This window comes from Eubalaena glacialis, chromosome 17 (assembly GCF_028564815.1).
Source record: "Eubalaena glacialis isolate mEubGla1 chromosome 17, mEubGla1.1.hap2.+ XY, whole genome shotgun sequence".
Lineage (NCBI taxonomy): Eukaryota > Metazoa > Chordata > Mammalia > Artiodactyla > Balaenidae > Eubalaena > Eubalaena glacialis.
The window spans coordinates 89,192,366-89,208,181 of NC_083732.1; the positions used below are offsets into that span (position 1 = coordinate 89,192,366).

General features: G+C 67.4%; 2 protein-coding genes across 18 annotated transcripts in view; both read left to right on the top strand.

The window, feature by feature from the left end:
* The window catches only part of PPP1R16A (protein phosphatase 1 regulatory subunit 16A), a 30,419-nt gene extending 20,771 nt beyond the window's left edge, over window positions 1-9,648 (top strand). For 4 of the 17 annotated variants that reach the window (XM_061172088.1, XM_061172089.1, XM_061172093.1 and 1 more), the window contains 14 exons: window positions 581-697; window positions 1,283-1,413; window positions 3,357-3,609; window positions 3,909-4,936; window positions 6,102-6,172; window positions 6,250-6,395; window positions 7,124-7,261; window positions 7,505-7,608; window positions 7,723-7,847; window positions 7,938-8,063; window positions 8,144-8,219; window positions 8,298-8,427; window positions 8,650-8,815; window positions 9,073-9,648. In XM_061172088.1, coding sequence (XP_061028071.1) covers window positions 4,678-4,936; window positions 6,102-6,172; window positions 6,250-6,395; window positions 7,124-7,261; window positions 7,505-7,608; window positions 7,723-7,847; window positions 7,938-8,063; window positions 8,144-8,219; window positions 8,298-8,427; window positions 8,650-8,815; window positions 9,073-9,447 — 1,716 coding nt within the window. In that variant the 5' untranslated portion in view covers window positions 581-697; window positions 1,283-1,413; window positions 3,357-3,609; window positions 3,909-4,677 and the 3' untranslated portion in view covers window positions 9,448-9,648. Of the gene's footprint in view, window positions 1-198; window positions 330-549; window positions 698-887; window positions 966-1,282; window positions 1,414-3,323; window positions 3,610-3,633; window positions 3,653-3,908; window positions 4,937-6,101; window positions 6,173-6,249; window positions 6,396-7,123; window positions 7,262-7,504; window positions 7,609-7,722; window positions 7,848-7,937; window positions 8,064-8,143; window positions 8,220-8,297; window positions 8,428-8,649; window positions 8,816-9,072 lie in introns of those variants that run through there. The other 13 variants (XM_061172084.1, XM_061172085.1, XM_061172096.1 and 10 more) reach the window with 11 other exon arrangements.
* A 1,915-nt stretch (window positions 9,649-11,563) lies between these two features.
* Window positions 11,564-14,486, top strand: GPT (glutamic--pyruvic transaminase). The gene is made up of 11 exons (XM_061172100.1): window positions 11,564-11,856; window positions 12,010-12,099; window positions 12,174-12,282; window positions 12,462-12,595; window positions 12,737-12,980; window positions 13,129-13,208; window positions 13,291-13,427; window positions 13,544-13,718; window positions 13,795-13,950; window positions 14,053-14,165; window positions 14,235-14,486. Exons 1-11 carry the CDS (start codon window positions 11,695-11,697, stop codon window positions 14,323-14,325), a joined length of 1,491 nt encoding a protein of 496 aa, XP_061028083.1. The 5' UTR covers window positions 11,564-11,694; the 3' UTR covers window positions 14,326-14,486.
* Window positions 14,487-15,816: the final 1,330 nt, after the last annotated feature.

Sequence of the window (15,816 nt, forward strand, 5' to 3'; positions counted from 1 at the left end):
CACGTCCTGCGCCTCCGCTGAGGGCAGGCCAGTTTTCCTTGTCCCCCGACCCTAGGCCACCCCCAGGCCAGGCCCGTGGGGCAGGGCTGGGGACGGCATGGCCAGACCGCTGGCGGAGTGCCTGTTGTGAGCCAGACCCTGCCCTTGGGGTGTCGGGTTCCCTCCCTGAGCAGGTCCCCACCCGAGGCCGCCCTCCAGGTCCCAGCACGTGGCCTGGGCACGGACCGGGTGGGCCCCCAGCTGGCTGGTCCTCTGCGGGACGCTCAGTGCCCTTGGTGGACTTGTGCCTGCGGCGGCCGGATATGCAGTGGGGATGGGAGGCTTCCCAGGTGAGCCAGGCTGGGGCGGAAGGGTGAGGGGATGGGGCAGGGGGTCGGCCCAGGGATGAAGCCCAGCTACTCGTGGTCCCCGAGCAAACAGATGCCCTGCCTGCAACGCGGCGGGGTCAGCTCTGCCTCGGGGTTTCGGCAACCAAGCCCCAGCCCCTCGCCCGTGACATTTACATGCCCTCACCTGCTGATGGGCACGTCTGTGTGTGTGACTCTGCAGGATGGCGACACACACTTCGCTCTTCCCACAGTGAGGAGCAGCTGGTCATCCCCCATCTTTCGCTGTCGTATATAAAGCCACAAGGAAGACCAGCTCCAGCAAACCTTAAGCAGGACAGGGATGTGAAGCCCCCAGAACCTGAGAGAAGGTGGGCACCCCGCTCCTCCTCGCACGCCCCCAGCCCTTCTCTGAGGCTCTGCGCCCCCCACCCTGCCCGTTCATCTCTCCTGTCCTCTCTCTGAGCAAGGCACAGCCTCCCTGTCCCTGGGTGAGTGAAGGGACACTTCCCGACCCTCAAAGCCTCTGGGCTCTTGCTACACTGTCCCTGATTCTCACAGATGCTGGGAAGTGGGCACGAGAGGCAGGACGGTGGCGGCGTCAGCAGGGCCCCACGGGTTCAGGCCTCAGTTCCCAAGGTGGGAAACGGGGATAATGACAGGGGCCTGCCGGCACAGGGCTGGGACTGGATGGGGAGGGGCCGCTGAGACACTCAGGCCAGCGTGTGTCTGTCCACACCGAGGGCCTGGGCTGGGGCCCATAAGCCGGGTGTCCAGGGGTACTCTCGACAGACTCTGGACGTAGTCCAGTGGCGTGGGCTCAGAGGATGAGGGGCAGTGGCCACTGTCCTTCCAGAAGGCTCCTCCCACCTCAGCCCCACACTCCCATGCAGCGCCCCAGGCATGGAGCTGAGAAGTGGAAAAATCGTCCAGATTATCTCTGTTTGACATTCCAGGGAGGCTTGGGGCAGGATTTGTGGACTGAGGCGGCAGCCGCCCTGCTTGGCCCCCTTGGCCTGGGTGTGGCGCGGTGGTCAGTTGTTGAGACTCCACTGAGCTGTCCTGGCCTTTGTGGCTCAGCTGAGGGGTGAGTCTTCTAGCTTGGGGGGACTGTTCCCGGACTGTGTGGCTGGGAGGAGGCGGAAGGGTGGGGCTTGAGGAGGGGCAGCAGGCAGAGAGCTTAGACTCAGCCTGGGGGGCCGGGGGCTGGGCACTGTGCTGCCCCCCATGGAGACTGTTCCAGGATGGGCGCCCACTGCAGCAGGGTCCTGGGACTCCCTGGGGTCACCTTTCTCTCAGAGGAGGCAGTCCAGCAGTCCAAGGACCCACCCAAGGTCACATGCAGACTGTCCTCAGGCAGCTTCCAGCAAGGAGTGCTGCTAAAGGGGCCCAGAGGGGACCTGGGGCTGCAGGCAGGTGGGTCCCCCAGAGTAGGGGGCTGAGGACCCGGTTGAGCTGCTGTAGCCCAGCAGGAGACCAGAGTCTCCAGTGTGCAGTGCCCGGGCCGTTGGGGGCCCACAGGGAGCAGTCTCTATCCTGAGCCCCGTGCGGCCTGGGGCGCAGGGGTGGGGCTGGGTGAGGCTTCAGATCCTGCCCCAGATGTATTTTCATGGGTGGCCTTCAAAATAAGAAAACAACATCTAGAAAACACAACATCTGTTCAATTGGAAAAGCTGGTGGTTATTCTATTTTAGGTTTTTTTCTGTCCCCCACCCTGCTCCCCCCGCATGCAGGGGTCTTAGTTCCCCGACCAGGGAATCGAACCCGTGCAGTGGAACCATGGAGCCCTAACCACTGGACCATCAGGGAATGCCCCTCTAGGGGAATTTCTGTAGGACGTGGGCGTCACAATCTCTTTTCTTCCATAAAATGATGGGTAGATGACGTCTCCTAAAGCTTGTCAAACTTAACAAAATCGGGCTTTGGCTCTGATGTTGGCGCCCACCTGGAGAAGACGGTCCCTGAGGCCCTGTGAGCCCGCTCTGCCGTGGAGCCTCGGCCTGCAGGGCACTTCCTCCCTCGTGGACATGGTCGGGGTGGCATCCCCTGTGGGTCCCCTTCCCCTTCCCATGGCGGAGACGGGGTCGGGGGTGGTCCTGGGCAGAGTGCCTTGCTCCTTCCTGGGGTCTCTTGGGGCAGGCTCTTCAGAGACCTACCCCAGAGAGGTGAAGATCCCATGTGTGGGCTGGAGGGGGTCCCAGCTTCCTCCAGGGGAACAGGAGGCTACCTGTGAGCGGCCAGCAGGGAGGGAGAGTCTTACAGAGCCAGTGAAAGCTCTGCCATGCCTTGGGTATGGTCTGGGATCCACCCCCAGCCTCATGGGTGGGGAGCTGGCACGGTGCCTGCAGGCCTCCTGCCTGTCTGTCTCGGTGGAGAAGTGGTGTCTCGGGGGCAGAGGCGGGACTTGGGGGATCCAGGCAGGGGGCCTAGGCAGCTCACTGTCTGCCTGGCCCCAGCAGTCTGCAGAGGTGGCCAGCTGGGGGCTGGCTGCCTGGAGCAGGAGTGCTGCCTGGAGAGCTCTTTTCTGGGCCTCGCTGGTCCCCTATCTTGTCCCCAGGAAGCCTCTGAGGCCTGGCTCGCAGAGCGGATAGCTGGAGTGCCAGCAAAGTCCAGGGCAAGGCAGAGCTGTAAAGCGAGGCTCCCAATACACTGGGGGTCCCGGGGCAGGAAGGACCTGACCTCATTTGATCTGGCCCAGGACAGTTCCCTTCCAGAAAGAAGGGGGCACTCACTGAGACCCCTGAGTACAAGTCTGGCCAGAAGAAGGCTGGGTCAGTCTCTAGATGGCCACAAGGTCTGGCCGAGTGGGAATGGGGACTCCCGGTGGGCAGGCTGAGCTGCAGGTGGGTACCTTCTAGGTGGAGCATGGCCACGGCCTCCCGAGGAGTGTCCTGGGACCATGCCTAGTGAGCACACCGGGCGTGCTGGGCAGGACGGGCCATGGTGGGGACTGTGGGGCTGTGCCCCAGCCCAGCTGCCTGCCCACCTGTCTGTCAGGCAGGCCACCTGCGCCTGTGTTCACACGACCAGGGCTTGGACCGCCGCCCAGGATGGCAGAGGGAAGCGCCGAGTGGCCTGAGCTAGAAACAGAAAGCCCGGCGAGGAAGAGGCCCAGACTCGGGCGGTGAGGAGCTGGAGTGCTGGTCAGGACAGGCCAGGCCCTCCACCCTCCGCAGCTGCAGCCCAGCAGCAGGGCGGCCCGGGGCCCAGGCGGCAGGGCCCGCCCTCGGGAAGGCCGTAGGCCGCACAGCCCTCGGGGAGTCCAGGAGAGCCCAAGGAGAAGGTGACCTTGGCCAGCCCAGCCCAGCCCAGCCCGGGGCGCACAGGTCAGGGGTGCTGCGGGGCAAGGACCGAGCCGGGGGCCTTGAGGGGCCGCCGCGCAGTGCCGCCCCTGCTCCCCTCTCTCAGCCGCACAGCCCGCAGAGCCCTTGCTGCAGAGCCCGAGTGTGAGGGCAAGAATGCGGGCACAGCCAGCCCCCTCCCCTCCGCCAGGATCTCCCGGGCAGGGCTTGCCCTCACACAGGGCGGGGCTCCGGGTGGAGCCGCCGTCTGGCCTTGACGCTTCCTGCTTCCTCCTCTCAGGCCAGCAGGAGCACCTGCCGCGTACAGCTGAGCCGCCGGCTCCTCCGAAGGGGAGGCCTTCCTGAAGACACAGTCGCCAGGCCCGCTGTACCCTCGGTGCCCCGGCCGCTTAGAGAGCCTCAGCCCCAGACGCTGGGGGCCGGACCCCGGGACTCTGGACACACACCCGCCCGGGCCCCCTGTGGCCACACCTCCTCGTTAGCACCGACCCCAGAAGGCTGGGGGCGTGGGGAGAGAAGGCCCCCGCCATGGCTGCTCCTAGACCCCACCTGGTCCCCTAAGGCCTGTTAGGTGAGAGGGGCTTTTAGGGCTCACAGGGGCCTCTGCCCCTTGTCCTGGCCTCCCCTTCCCCTCGGCGAGGTGTCAGGGAGCTGCAATTTCATTATCTGGGTCATTAGCTTCAGACCCTGAACTGAGGCTGGCCGGGTCCAGGACTGCTTCCCACAGGGTGGGCACCCTGACCCCACGAGGGAGGGAGGCCTTGTCCATTGAGCAGCCGAGGTGCCCGGGCCCTGGGAGGCCGGCTGCAGGTGCCCTCCCTTGCTGCCCTTTCTGCCTGGGGCCCAGGCCCCTCATGGCTGCCCGGGTCTGGTCACAGTGGGGGGCCTCCTGACCCAGCCTTGCCAGGGGCAGAGGACACCGAGCCTTAGAGAGGGGATGCCCCCCAGGGCGCCAGTCCAGCCAGCTGCCCCGCCTCTCAGGCCCAGCCTGGCCCCCGCGCTTCCCCGTCCGGTGCCCCCAGCAGCCCCCCGGGCGGGCAGCCCCCGCCATGGCCGAGCACCTGGAGCTGCTGGCAGAGATGCCCGTGGTGGGCAGGATGAGCACACAGGAGCGGCTGAAGCACGCCCAGAAGCGGCGTGCCCAGCAGGTGAAGATGTGGGCCCAGGCTGAGAAGGAGGCCCATGGCAGGAGGGGCCGGCGGAAGCAGTCACAGGAGGCGGCAGCCGGCGGCTGGCCGCAGAAGCGGGTCCTCTTCACCCCCAGCGTTGCCCTTCTGGAGGCGGCTGCCCGGAATGACCTGGAGGAAGGCGAGTGTGGGCCAGCCGTGCACGGCAGGCAGCCCTGTCCCTGTCCCCCGGCGCAGGCCTCGAGAGGTCCGCCAAGGGCGAGGCCCAGCGTCCTCAGCCACAGACCCCAAGTGGTGGGAGCCCCCAGGGTAGCCCTCACAGGCCAGCCTGCGGAGGGTCCTGCAGTGAAGGTGAGGCCTAGGGGGGTGGGCGGGGGCCCTGGGTGGGCCCACAGGGCTTGGCTCGGGTGGGCTGGGAGCTGGCCAGTCTTCGCCGCCTCTTGCCAGGGCGCTGGGCTTGGCTCGGGACGCCTGCTTGCCTGGGTCCTGAGCCTCCGTACAGGAGTATGGTGGAGCCCACCTGGGCAGGTTAGGGCACGGGGAGCGGGGCTCCCCGTACGGGCTGGCCCCCTCGATGCCTGCTCCTGGCTCTGCCTCTGACTTCTTCCTTCTTCCCATCAGAACCTTCCCAGACGACAGGCCTGAACTGTGGGCGGGCTTCCTGTTCCTTTCCTGTGCCCACATGCTCATAGCCCCTCTGCGCTCCCGGGAGGCTCTCGAGGGCGCTTTCTGCCTCCCTCCAGGGCAGGGGCCTCTGCCGTAGAAGCTGGGGTGCAGAGGGCTAGGAGGGGCAGGGTGTGCCTCAGGCCAGTGCATGGGAGCTGCGGGGAGGAGGGTGCAGCCAAGGAGGGCCAGGCCTGGGCACCTTGGGCCCACACTCTTGGCTGCAGCGGTGCAGGGGTGGGCGGCTGCAAGTGCCAGAGAAGGGGTGTGTGTGTGTGTGTGTGTGTGTGTGAGAGAGAGAAAGTGGGGAAGGCTGGGGGAAGCATGGGAGCTGACACAGGGATGGCTGACAGAAGGTGCCAGCACCCAGGCCCAGGGGGCGACGGTGGAGGTGGCTGTCACACAGGAGGGCCCTAGTGCCATGACTCAGGAGGGCGCCCTGCTGGAGGGTAGAGGCAGAGTGCTGCTGTCTGTACCCCGCTTGGGGGCCCAGCTCCTGAGCCCTCGGCCTGAGCTCTGGTGTCCCTCCTGTCACCTGTACCACTGCCTTTCTCCCCGTCCTCTGCTCTCCCGGCTACGCACAGCAGTCAGCCCAGGTATCCCAGGTGCAGGGACCTGAGCAGGATGGCGCTGGCCTGTGGCGGGACTTCTGTGCCCTGAACGCACCCCCCTCCTCTCTGCAGTCCGCCAGTTCCTCGAGAGTGGGGTCAGCCCTGACCTGGCCAATGAGGACGGCCTGACCGCCCTGCATCAGGTCAGCCTCGCTGAGGGTGCGAGGAGAGGACGGGGCCCTGGCCTGTGGCTCGGGCACTCAGGCCACGTGCTTTGCAGAGCTGCATCGATGACTTCCGGGAGATGGTGCAGCAGCTCCTGGAGGCTGGGGCCAAGGTCAATGCCCGTGACAGTGAGTGCTGGACACCCTTGCATGCCGCGGCCACCTGTGGCCACCTGCACCTGGTGGAGCTGCTCATTGCTCGGTAGGGCCCACTAGGAGCAGGTGTGGCTGGAGTGGGCGTCTCTATCAGGGAGGGGCTGCAGCTGGGCCAGGGGCAGGCAGGACCTTCCTTGCAGTGGGTAGTTCATCCGGAGACACCGCCCAGGCATCTCATCTCTGTGGGAAAGTGTGCCTGGACCCTGGCCTCTTGTGTCCCCACTGACCTTTGCTTACCCTGCCTGCACCCTGGCGTGCAGAGCGGGACGTGGGCCGAGACCACGGATGCTGCCACCCCAACGGAACTAGCACATACTCAGGGCAGTGTGGTCCTCCGCCTGCCAGGCTGCTCACACCATGAAGAGCATGGGAACTCCTTGAGGACAGGCCTTGATCTCCTGCTCTGGTCTTCTGGCCTTCCCAGGGTCTGCACAGAGAAATGCCATTCTGGTCAGAGCCACGAGGGAGAAATTGGCAAGGGGGGGATACCTGGACACAGGTGGGGCCGTTAGCAAGGAGGGCAGAGCAGGGCTGGGCTCCTGAACACCTGCCTTGGTGAATGGAGAGGGTGGTCAGCTTCACCAGGATCCAGGAGTCCCCCACTGGCTGGCCTTGGAGCAGTCCGGGCAACAGTGGTGGGTGTGTGGGTGGATGGTGGTGGCTCCCGTTTGCACACAGATGCCTTGGAGTGGGACGGGCTGGGTGTGCAGCGTCACGGGGCAGCAAGGGGGTGCGCCCAGGCGGCCACTAGCCCCACGCCGTGTCCCTCCACAGTGGGCACCCAGCCTTGTGTTTCGGGCTCTCCTTCAGCTCCTCACAGCGCTCTCCTGACACCCAGGCTCTCTCCCCACCACCTTCCGCTGCCTGGGGCCCCCAGAGTCTTGGCACCCCCTCGTGGCAAGTGGGCCCACTGTACGTATTCATGGGGGCAGAGGGGTGCCAGGAACCTGAAAAATCAGACATGGTGGAGACTGCAGGACAGCCCACCTGGCCCCAGGACAGCATCCAGGGCCGAGGGGCTGCCTCTCACTGCAGCAGGTGAGGCCCGGGCCCCCTCTGAGGCAGCCCTAGGTGGAGGGCCTCTGAGAGGGTACTGGGGGCCTCCGCTGGGGGAGAAGGGCCCTGTGACCAGCGCCCCGTCCACCCTTCCCGCAGTGGTGCCGACCTCCTGGCAGTCAACACGGATGGGAACATGCCCTACGACCTGTGTGACGACGAGCAGACACTGGACTGCCTGGAGACGGCCATGGCCAGCCGTGGTGCGTGCAGCCCCGCCCGCCTGCCTGCCTGCCTGCCTGCCCGCCGGGGCAGGGGGGTGCGGGGTGCGGTGGGTGGTGTCCTGGGGGTGGAGCCCTGAGCCCACTGCCCCGCAGGCATCACCCAGGACAGCATCGAGCAGGCCCGGGCCTTGCCCGAGCTGCATATGCTGGAGGACGTCCGGACCCTGCTGCAGGCGGGGGCAGACCTCAATGCCCCCCGGGACCACGGGGCTACGCTGGTGAGGACGGGGCCGCGCGGGACCCAGGCAGGGGAGGCTGCTGCCGGCCGAACCAGGGCCGGGACTCAGGGGCCGGCGGTTTGCCTGCAGCTACACATCGCCGCGGCCAACGGGTTCGGCGAGGCGGCTGCCCTGCTGCTGGAACACAGGGCCAGCCTGAGCACCAAGGATCGCGACGGCTGGGAGCCACTGCACGCGGCGGCCTACTGGGGCCAGGTGAGCGCCTGCGGGGCGGTGGGGCCGGGCGGGCTCGGCGGCTCCGCAGGCTTCAGCAGCCCGGGCTCGCCGGCCCACAGGTGCACCTGGTGGAGCTGCTCGTGGCACACGGGGCTGACCTGAACGGCAAATCCCTGATGGACGAGACGCCTCTCGGTGAGCCTGGGGCCGCATCCTCCCGGTGTCGGGGGCGGGCGGGCGGGCACCCCTGACCCTCCGGCCACTCCTTCTCAGACGTGTGCGGGGACGAGGAGGTGCGGGCCAAGCTGCTGGAGCTGAAACACAAGCACGACGCACTCCTGCGCGCCCAGGGCCGCCAGCGTTCTCTGCTGCGTCGACGCACCTCTAGCGCCGGCAGCCGGGGGTAAGTGCCCGCCCCTCCCGCCAGGCCCCCGCGGGCCCGCCCAGCGCCCCACCCCCGGGCCCTCAGCACCCCTCTCCCCTCCCCTCGCCCCTTGGGCTCTGCCCCGGGCTTTGTCCCTGCTGATGTCAGCTGGCAGGCCTACGTGCCCGCTGGAGCTCGGGGCAGAGTCCGCAGGGAAGGCGGTGTCTCTCCCCTCCACTCCTCCTGCCCGCCCCCTCCCAGGAAGGTGGTGAGGCGGGTGAGCCTGACCCAGCGCACCAGCCTGTACCGCAAGGAGCACGCCCGGGAGGCCATCGTGTGGCAACAGCCCCCGCCTACCAGCCCCGAGCCGTCTGAGGAGGATGAGGACCGCCAGACCGATGCGGAGCTCCGGCGTCCGCCCCCCGAAGTGAGCCCTGCCCAGCCGTGCCCGGGCCCCGCCTCCCTCCGTACCAGCCTCAGGAGCTGGTGGGACCAGTGACCCTGCCCCCATACGCAAGACTCGCGCCCCGTGGGCCTCAGTTGCCGCCCCCACCCGCGTTTCTGCCCTTGGACCGCCACGCAGCCCGGCACCCCAGGCCAGAGGGGACCCTCCTGATGGCCTCCGGGGCCCCAGGCCAGAGGGGACCCTCCTGATGGCCTCCGGGGCCTGTGCTCCCCACACAGGAGGAGGACCCAGAGGCGGCCAGGCAGCACAACGGCCGAGTGGGGAGCCCCCCCGGGCGGCACCTCTACTCCAAGCGGCTGGACCGAAGTGTCTCCTACCAGCTGAGCCCCCTGGAGAGCACCACCCCTGACGCCCTGGTCCAGGCCAAGGCCCCCCACACCCTGGCAGAGCTGAAGCGTCAGCGGGCTGCCGCTAAGCTGCAGCGACCCCCGCCCGAGGGGCTCGAGGCCGCTGAGTCTGAACTGCCTGTGGACACCGAGACCCCTCAGCTGGAGTGTGGCTCCGGGGCTGGTGGAGACCCACCCCTGCTCAAACTCACAGCCCCCTCAGAAGAGGCCCGCGTGGAGAAGAGGCCATGCTGCCTGCTCATGTGAGGGGCTGGCGCTTGGGGTGCCCAACGTCCCACTGCCAGGCCCAGGGCCCCTGCTCTGCGTACCGCAACGTGCGTCCCGGGCTAGGCTGCCAGCCTCCTCCTTCCTCGGGGACGGACCTGTGGCAGAAGCTGTACCTGGGAAGCACCTGGCTGCGGAGACCTAGTTTCATTCTGTGACTCTCAATAAAGGGCCGTTCTGCCACCTGCCCTGTCGTGTGTCTCAGCTGGGCCGCCACTGCCATGGTGGGGAGCTGCTGCGCTGCTGGGCCTGGGTGCGCCTGGCCCTGTGAGCACCTGAGGGCTGTGGGCGCGTGCTGGGGCTTGCCTGTGGTGCCCAGCCCCTGCGTGGGCGTGAGGCCCACGCCGCCCCCGGCAAGAGGCCTAGCGTTTACTGCACCCTGCCTCCCCAGCCTCCTGGAGACGCCTCTGTAATTCTTTGCTTTCTTGAGGGGAATGGGGAGCTTCAGAAGGACACTCCTTGTTGGCCAGGGCTGGGGGGTGTCCATGCTGGAGAGGCAGGGATCCTGGCTTGGAAAAGGAGAGAGTATTTTCCGTAAGACTCTTGGGTAAGGGCCAGAGGGTCAAAGTGGTACAAGGCTAGCGTCAGAAGCCTCCCCGGTGGGGGGGCGGGTTCCCCATTACTGGCATGCAGCCCCGATCTTGGGGCCTGGCTGCCAGCTTCTGCTCAGGCTGGCAAGGAGGGCCAACAGTTGGCTGCTGAGGCACTGAGCTGACCAGGCACGATGTGTCAGGGTGACAGGGCCCCTTCGGGGCCTCACTTGGGAGGGCTGGGGCACTGCCAGCTCATCTGTCCAGGGCAGGTTGCTTGGCATGGCCACCAGTGCTGGGTGGCATGGGCTTGGGTCACCCTCTCCGCTGGACATTGACCTGGTCAGCCCAGTGTCCACAGGCCCCTCCCCCCCATCCCTGAGCATCAGTGGTTGGAGGGGTGTCCTCAGCACAGTGGGGGGGGGGCCCGCGGGGAGGCTGCTGGTTAAATTTAGAGTGTGGGGTGGTGCGCTGCCCAAGGTCCACTTGCCACCACAGCTGCCACATGGCCCTGCTGCCAGGGGGCGGGCGGGGCCTGGCTCTGCCTGCGGCTGGGCCCATATTAACCTGTTCTCCAGCCTGGGGCCCAGAGAGGCCTGCAGGAGCAAAGGGGCCAAGCCTTCCCCAGGCCTGACCAGCCACCCACAGCCCCGCTCAGCCGAGAGGGCCTGCTGCTCCCTGACCCTCACTGCGGAGCCAGATCCTGGTGCTGGGGTGGCCACCGCTGGGCATGGCCTATCAGCTCCCTGCAGGGCCTGTGGAGGTGGGGCCCTGAGGGCTTATCACGGCTCGCTTCCCACTCTCTCCACCAATCAGGAGCCACAGGGAAGGGAAGCTTAGGTCACCCTGCCTGTGGTGTGGCCCCAAGGGCAGCCCCAGGCTGGTGTGTGTTTGGCGAAAGGGCAGGACAGCAGCCCAGAGCAGCTGAGGTGTCCAAGGGCCCTGCGAAGGCCCAGAGCTGCCCTGCCCCTCCCCCAACACCCCCACCCAAAGACTCCAGCCTTGCAGCACTGATGGGGGACCGAGGTCCGGCCCCAGGGCTCTTGCTGCCCCGGGCCATGGTCCCCAGTGCAGGAGGGGCCAGATGGAACCCCCGCATGTGAAGCCTCACTCCCCTCCCCGGACAGCCCCAGGATTCCTGAGGCCTGGCTCAGTTACCCGGGAGACAGGCCTACTCTGCTGGCCCAAGCAAAGATGGGGGGGTCCAAAAGGGCTAGGCCTCGGCCTAGCCCTACTGGGGTAAATCTCCAGAGGCCCCAGGCCTCATTCTCCCCTCCAGGTTCAGCTCTGCCAGGCTCTGCCAACCCCTCAGGGCACTCAGCCCACCTCCCCTCCCCCAAGCCTAGTCCCTCAGAGCTGCTTGACCCTTCCGTCTGTCCCTACCTCCCATGTGGGTCTCCTGCTCCCCTATCATGGGGACACTGGGCGGGCACTGGGCCTCACCCCAAGCCCCGCCTGTCTTCTCACCCACTCCCTGTGGCTCCCCAGGGCAGAACTGTGCCCAGACGGGTGGGGCGGGGCCTGGCGGGCCCAGCTCCTTCAGCCTTTTCTGTCCCTTTCAGTGGGGCCAGCAGGCTGCAGTGAAGAGGGTGCCCCCTTCCCAGCCCTGGCCCACCAAGCCGGGACCCAGCTTCCCTCACCCACACTTCTGGATCCTGACGCCTCCTGAGTCTCCTTCTTGCCCGGTCCGAGAAGGATCATGGCCTTGAGGACAGGTGACCACGGTCAGGCTGCAACAAATGGGCTGAAGGAGAAAGTGCTGACGCTGGACACCATGAACCCGTGTGTCCGGAAGGTGGAGTATGCGGTACGAGGCCCAGTCGTGCTGCGGGCGCTGGAGCTGGAGCAGGAGCTGCGCCAGGTAGGATCCTGAGCCCCACCACTGCCTCAGAGCTGCACCGGGGCACTGAGTGGCCCCATTCTCCCCCCACCCGTGGGCCGAATGAGACAAGGCCTGTGGGAGCGATAACGTCCGTTGTCACTGCCCACGCCCCCCCCCCCCCCGGCGCCACAGGGCGTAAAGAAGCCCTTCACTGAGGTCATCCGAGCTAACATCGGGGACGCACAGGCCATGGGGCAGACGCCTATCACCTTCCTGCGCCAGGTGAGGCTCAGTACTGCCCTGCACCCCTTCCCTGTCAGCCCATGTGCCCTGGCCCCAGCACTCGCTCCTCCCAGGTCCTGGCGCTCTGCGTCCACCCTGATCTCCTGAACAGCCCTGACTTCCCCGACGACGCCAAGAGGAGGGCGGAGCGCATCTTGCAGGCATGTGGGGGCCACAGCCTCGGTGAGTGCCAGAACCTGCCCAAGCCCCAGGGAGGGGCAGGAACAGGAGCTGGAGGAGGCTGTCCCAGGAGACGGGTGGATCTGCCTGCTGGAAGGGGCGGATCTCCTCGGGAGGGATGCAAGGGAACCTCACCTATCCCACCCCCACTCCCACCCCGTCCTCCCTGTCCCCGGGCCCAGGGGCCTACAGCATCAGTTCTGGCACCCAGCTGATCCGCGAGGACGTGGCGCGGTACATTGAGCGGCGCGATGGAGGCATTCCCGCCGACCCCAATAACATCTTCCTGTCCACGGGGGCCAGCGACGCCATCGTGGTAGGCCGGGGCAGCGCGGGAAGACACCGCGGCTCCTAGTGCCGGCCGAGCGGCTCGGCTCGTCCTGGCACAGCGGCGCCCGGGGCGGGGGACGGGTGCAGCCCTCGGCCCGCCAACCCCGCCTCCCGGTCCCACCCGCAGACGTTGCTGAAGTTGCTGGTGGCCGGCGAGGGTCGCACGCGCACGGGCGTGCTCATCCCCATCCCTCAGTATCCACTCTACTCCGCCGCGCTGGCCGAGCTCAGCGCGGTGCAGGTGGACTACTACCTGGACGAGGAGCGCGCCTGGGCGCTCGACGTGGCCGAGCTGCGGCGCGCGCTGCTCCAGGCGCGTGACCACTGTCGCCCCCGCGCGCTCTGCATCATCAACCCCGGCAACCCCACCGGTGCGCGCCCCCACCCGCCCCCGCCCCACCGCCCTGGCCCGAACAGGCACCCTTGCCCTCTGCGCCTGGGTCAGCCTGCCCCTCCGCCCGCCGCCCCGCGGAGAGCAGCGCGGCCCCTCAGCTGACCCCGGACCCGTCTGTGCCCCAGGGCAGGTGCAGACCCGCGAGTGCATTGAGGCCGTGATCCGCTTCGCCTTTGAGGAGGGGCTCTTCCTGTTGGCCGATGAGGTGCTGGCCGGGGCCCCCGCAGGGAGGGGTCGGAGGGTGGCGGCGCGCGCCCCCGTGACGCACCCCGCTGTCGCCCGTCCAGGTGTACCAGGACAACGTGTACGCCGAGGGCTCGCAGTTCCACTCGTTCAAGAAGGTGCTCACGGAGATGGGGCCGCCATACGCGGCGCGGCAGGAGCTCGCCTCCTTCCACTCGGTCTCCAAGGGCTACATGGGCGAGTGCGTGCTGGCCGGGCGGGCGGGGCCGGGCACCCGGGCCGCGGCCTGGCTCACTTCGCCCGCCAGGCCGGCCCCTCCTTGCCTGCCCTGCCTCGACGCCCGCCCTCGCCTCGCAGGTGCGGCTTCCGCGGCGGCTACGTGGAGCTGGTGAACATGGACGCAGCGGTGCAGCAGCAGATGCAGAAGCTGCGGAGCGTGCGCCTGTGCCCGCCCACGCCGGGCCAGGTCCTGCTAGACGTGGCGGTCAGCCCGCCCGCGCCCTCCGACCCCTCCTTCGCACAGTTCCAGGCGGTGAGTGGGCGGGGCCGCGGGGTCAGAGCGCCGCGCCCCTGGCCCAGCCTGACCGGCTCTCCCTCCACGGCCGCAGGAGAAGCGGGCGGTGCTGGCCGAGCTGGCGGCCAAGGCCAAGCTCACGGAGCAGGTCTTCAACGAGACTCCCGGCATCCACTGCAATCCGGTGCAGGGAGCCATGTACTCCTTCCCGCGCGTGCATCTGCCTCCTCGCGCGGTGCAGCGCGCTCAGGTCCGGCGTGCGGCGTGCGGCGTGCGGCGTGCGGGGCGGGGCGGGGCCCGCGCGGCCTGGGACGCCCCGCCCTGACCCGCCCCCCCGCCCGTCCGCCCCCAGGAGCTGGGCCTGGCTCCCGACATGTTCTTTTGCCTGCGCCTCCTGGAGGAGACCGGCATCTGCGTGGTGCCTGGCAGCGGCTTCGGGCAGCGGGAAGGCACCTACCACTTCCGGTGAGGCTGGGCCCCGCAGCCCCTCCCCGCAACCCCCACCCCATTCGCTTACCTTCTTCCCCCTTTTAGGATGACCATTCTGCCCCCCATGGAGAAGCTGCGGCCCTTGCTGGAAACGCTGAGCCAGTTCCACGCCAAGTTCACCCGCGAGTACTCCTGAGGACACCGCTGGGGGCCAGGCTGGGCCGGCAGGGACGACCCCGGGCGGACAGTGCTCAGGGTCCTGGGGTCTCTGGAGCCCTCTGGACTTGCTCCTGCTGCCTGTGTGGCTGGGCCCCTGCCTCTTTTCAGGCCCCTAATAAAGCAGTGGGTTGGCTTGGCTGCTTGGAGGCTGGGTGCACACCTGTATGCGCCTCCGCCGCCTTGTCCGTTCCTGACTGCCTTTCTGTGTGGGGTTCTGTGCAGGCCTGGGGGCCCGGGAGGAGTGGTCAGGGAGGGCTTCCAGGGGAGGTGACCTTACAGGATGGATTTGGCGGGATGGGGTGAGCACTGGGAAGCGGAGTGACCGTGAGGACTCAAAGGGGCAGTCTTGGTTCCTGTAACTGGGCGTGGGCAGTGGTGCTGCCACTTTGGACAGCTGGAGGAGCGGTGGTGCTGGCCCAAGAGCAGGGAGGGGAGGAAGAGCAAACGGGTCTCGCTTTGCCATGTTGTGTGTGGTGTGTGACATCCACGTGCAAATGCAGTTCTTGGGCTGGGAAGCAGTGAGAGGGGAGGCCCCCTCCTGAGCTGGGGCACCCAAGGGCAAGTTTGGGGGAAGAGAGCACGGAAGATGCTGAGGAAGAGGTGCCCTGTGGAGCTCTGGGCTGAAGGACCTGGGCTGGGGGCTGGCGGGCAGCCCTGTGTCCTTGACACTGGCGCGCGAGGATGTGCATGCCAGACACTGTTGTGGATCACTGCACAAAGGGCCCTCTCTGGTGGGCACTGTAGTCCCCATTTCATAGATGAGGAAACCTGGGCCCCAAAAATGTGTGGAAATGAAAGGAAGCTCACTCCGCGTGGCCTCAGCAGCTGACGGAATGTCTTGGCTCAAGTGTCTGCGAGTTGGTCTAGGGGTTGGCAGGCCTCAGCGACCCACGGGCTTAGGGAGAGTATTGGCCAAGGCCCCAGCTCCACTCTGGATGCGGTTGTTAACCATAGTCCCTGCTTCACTATCTCCCCTGGGCCTCAGGTGCCCCACACAGCAAGGCTCTGGGCAGGAGAGGGCAAGGGAGGCGCAGGTTTCTCGTTGGGCCCCGCCCCGCCCCGCCCCGCCCTCTCCATGGCCAGCTGTGGTCAGGCTGGGGCCGGCCTGGACTGGCTCTCCTGGCCTTGTAGCTGGACACTAGAGGGCGTTTCGGGCAGCAGCCGGGTGCCTCCTTGGGCTGAATGTGGGCTCAGGCCTATTCCCACGAACTTCCTGCCTTCCACGACGCTCTGCGGCCACTGGCCTAGGGAGGGCGCCGAGACCACTAGCACAGCGAGGTGAGGGTCCAGCAGCCGAAATAAGCGGTAGTAGACAGTGGGTCCTCCGTGGGGGGCCCAGTGGACCCTGCGGCCACCAGGCTCCAGGTGAGACACCAGGAAGCACTTCCGGAGAGTTAGGGTCTGGGGACCGGATCTGATAGCCCTGGGAGGGACCTGAATGGGCCGCGGGTTCGGCCGCTTCCGACGT

Coding starts and splice junctions, on each gene's coding strand:
- GPT (XM_061172100.1), top strand. CDS start 11,695: ATGGCCTTGAGGACAGGTGACCACGGTCAGGCTGCAACAAATGGGCTG. Junction 11,857..12,009: donor TGGAGCAGGAGCTGCGCCAG/GTAGGATCCTGA, acceptor CCGGCGCCACAG/GGCGTAAAGAAGCCCTTCAC. Junction 13,719..13,794: donor CCTTCGCACAGTTCCAGGCG/GTGAGTGGGCGG, acceptor CCACGGCCGCAG/GAGAAGCGGGCGGTGCTGGC.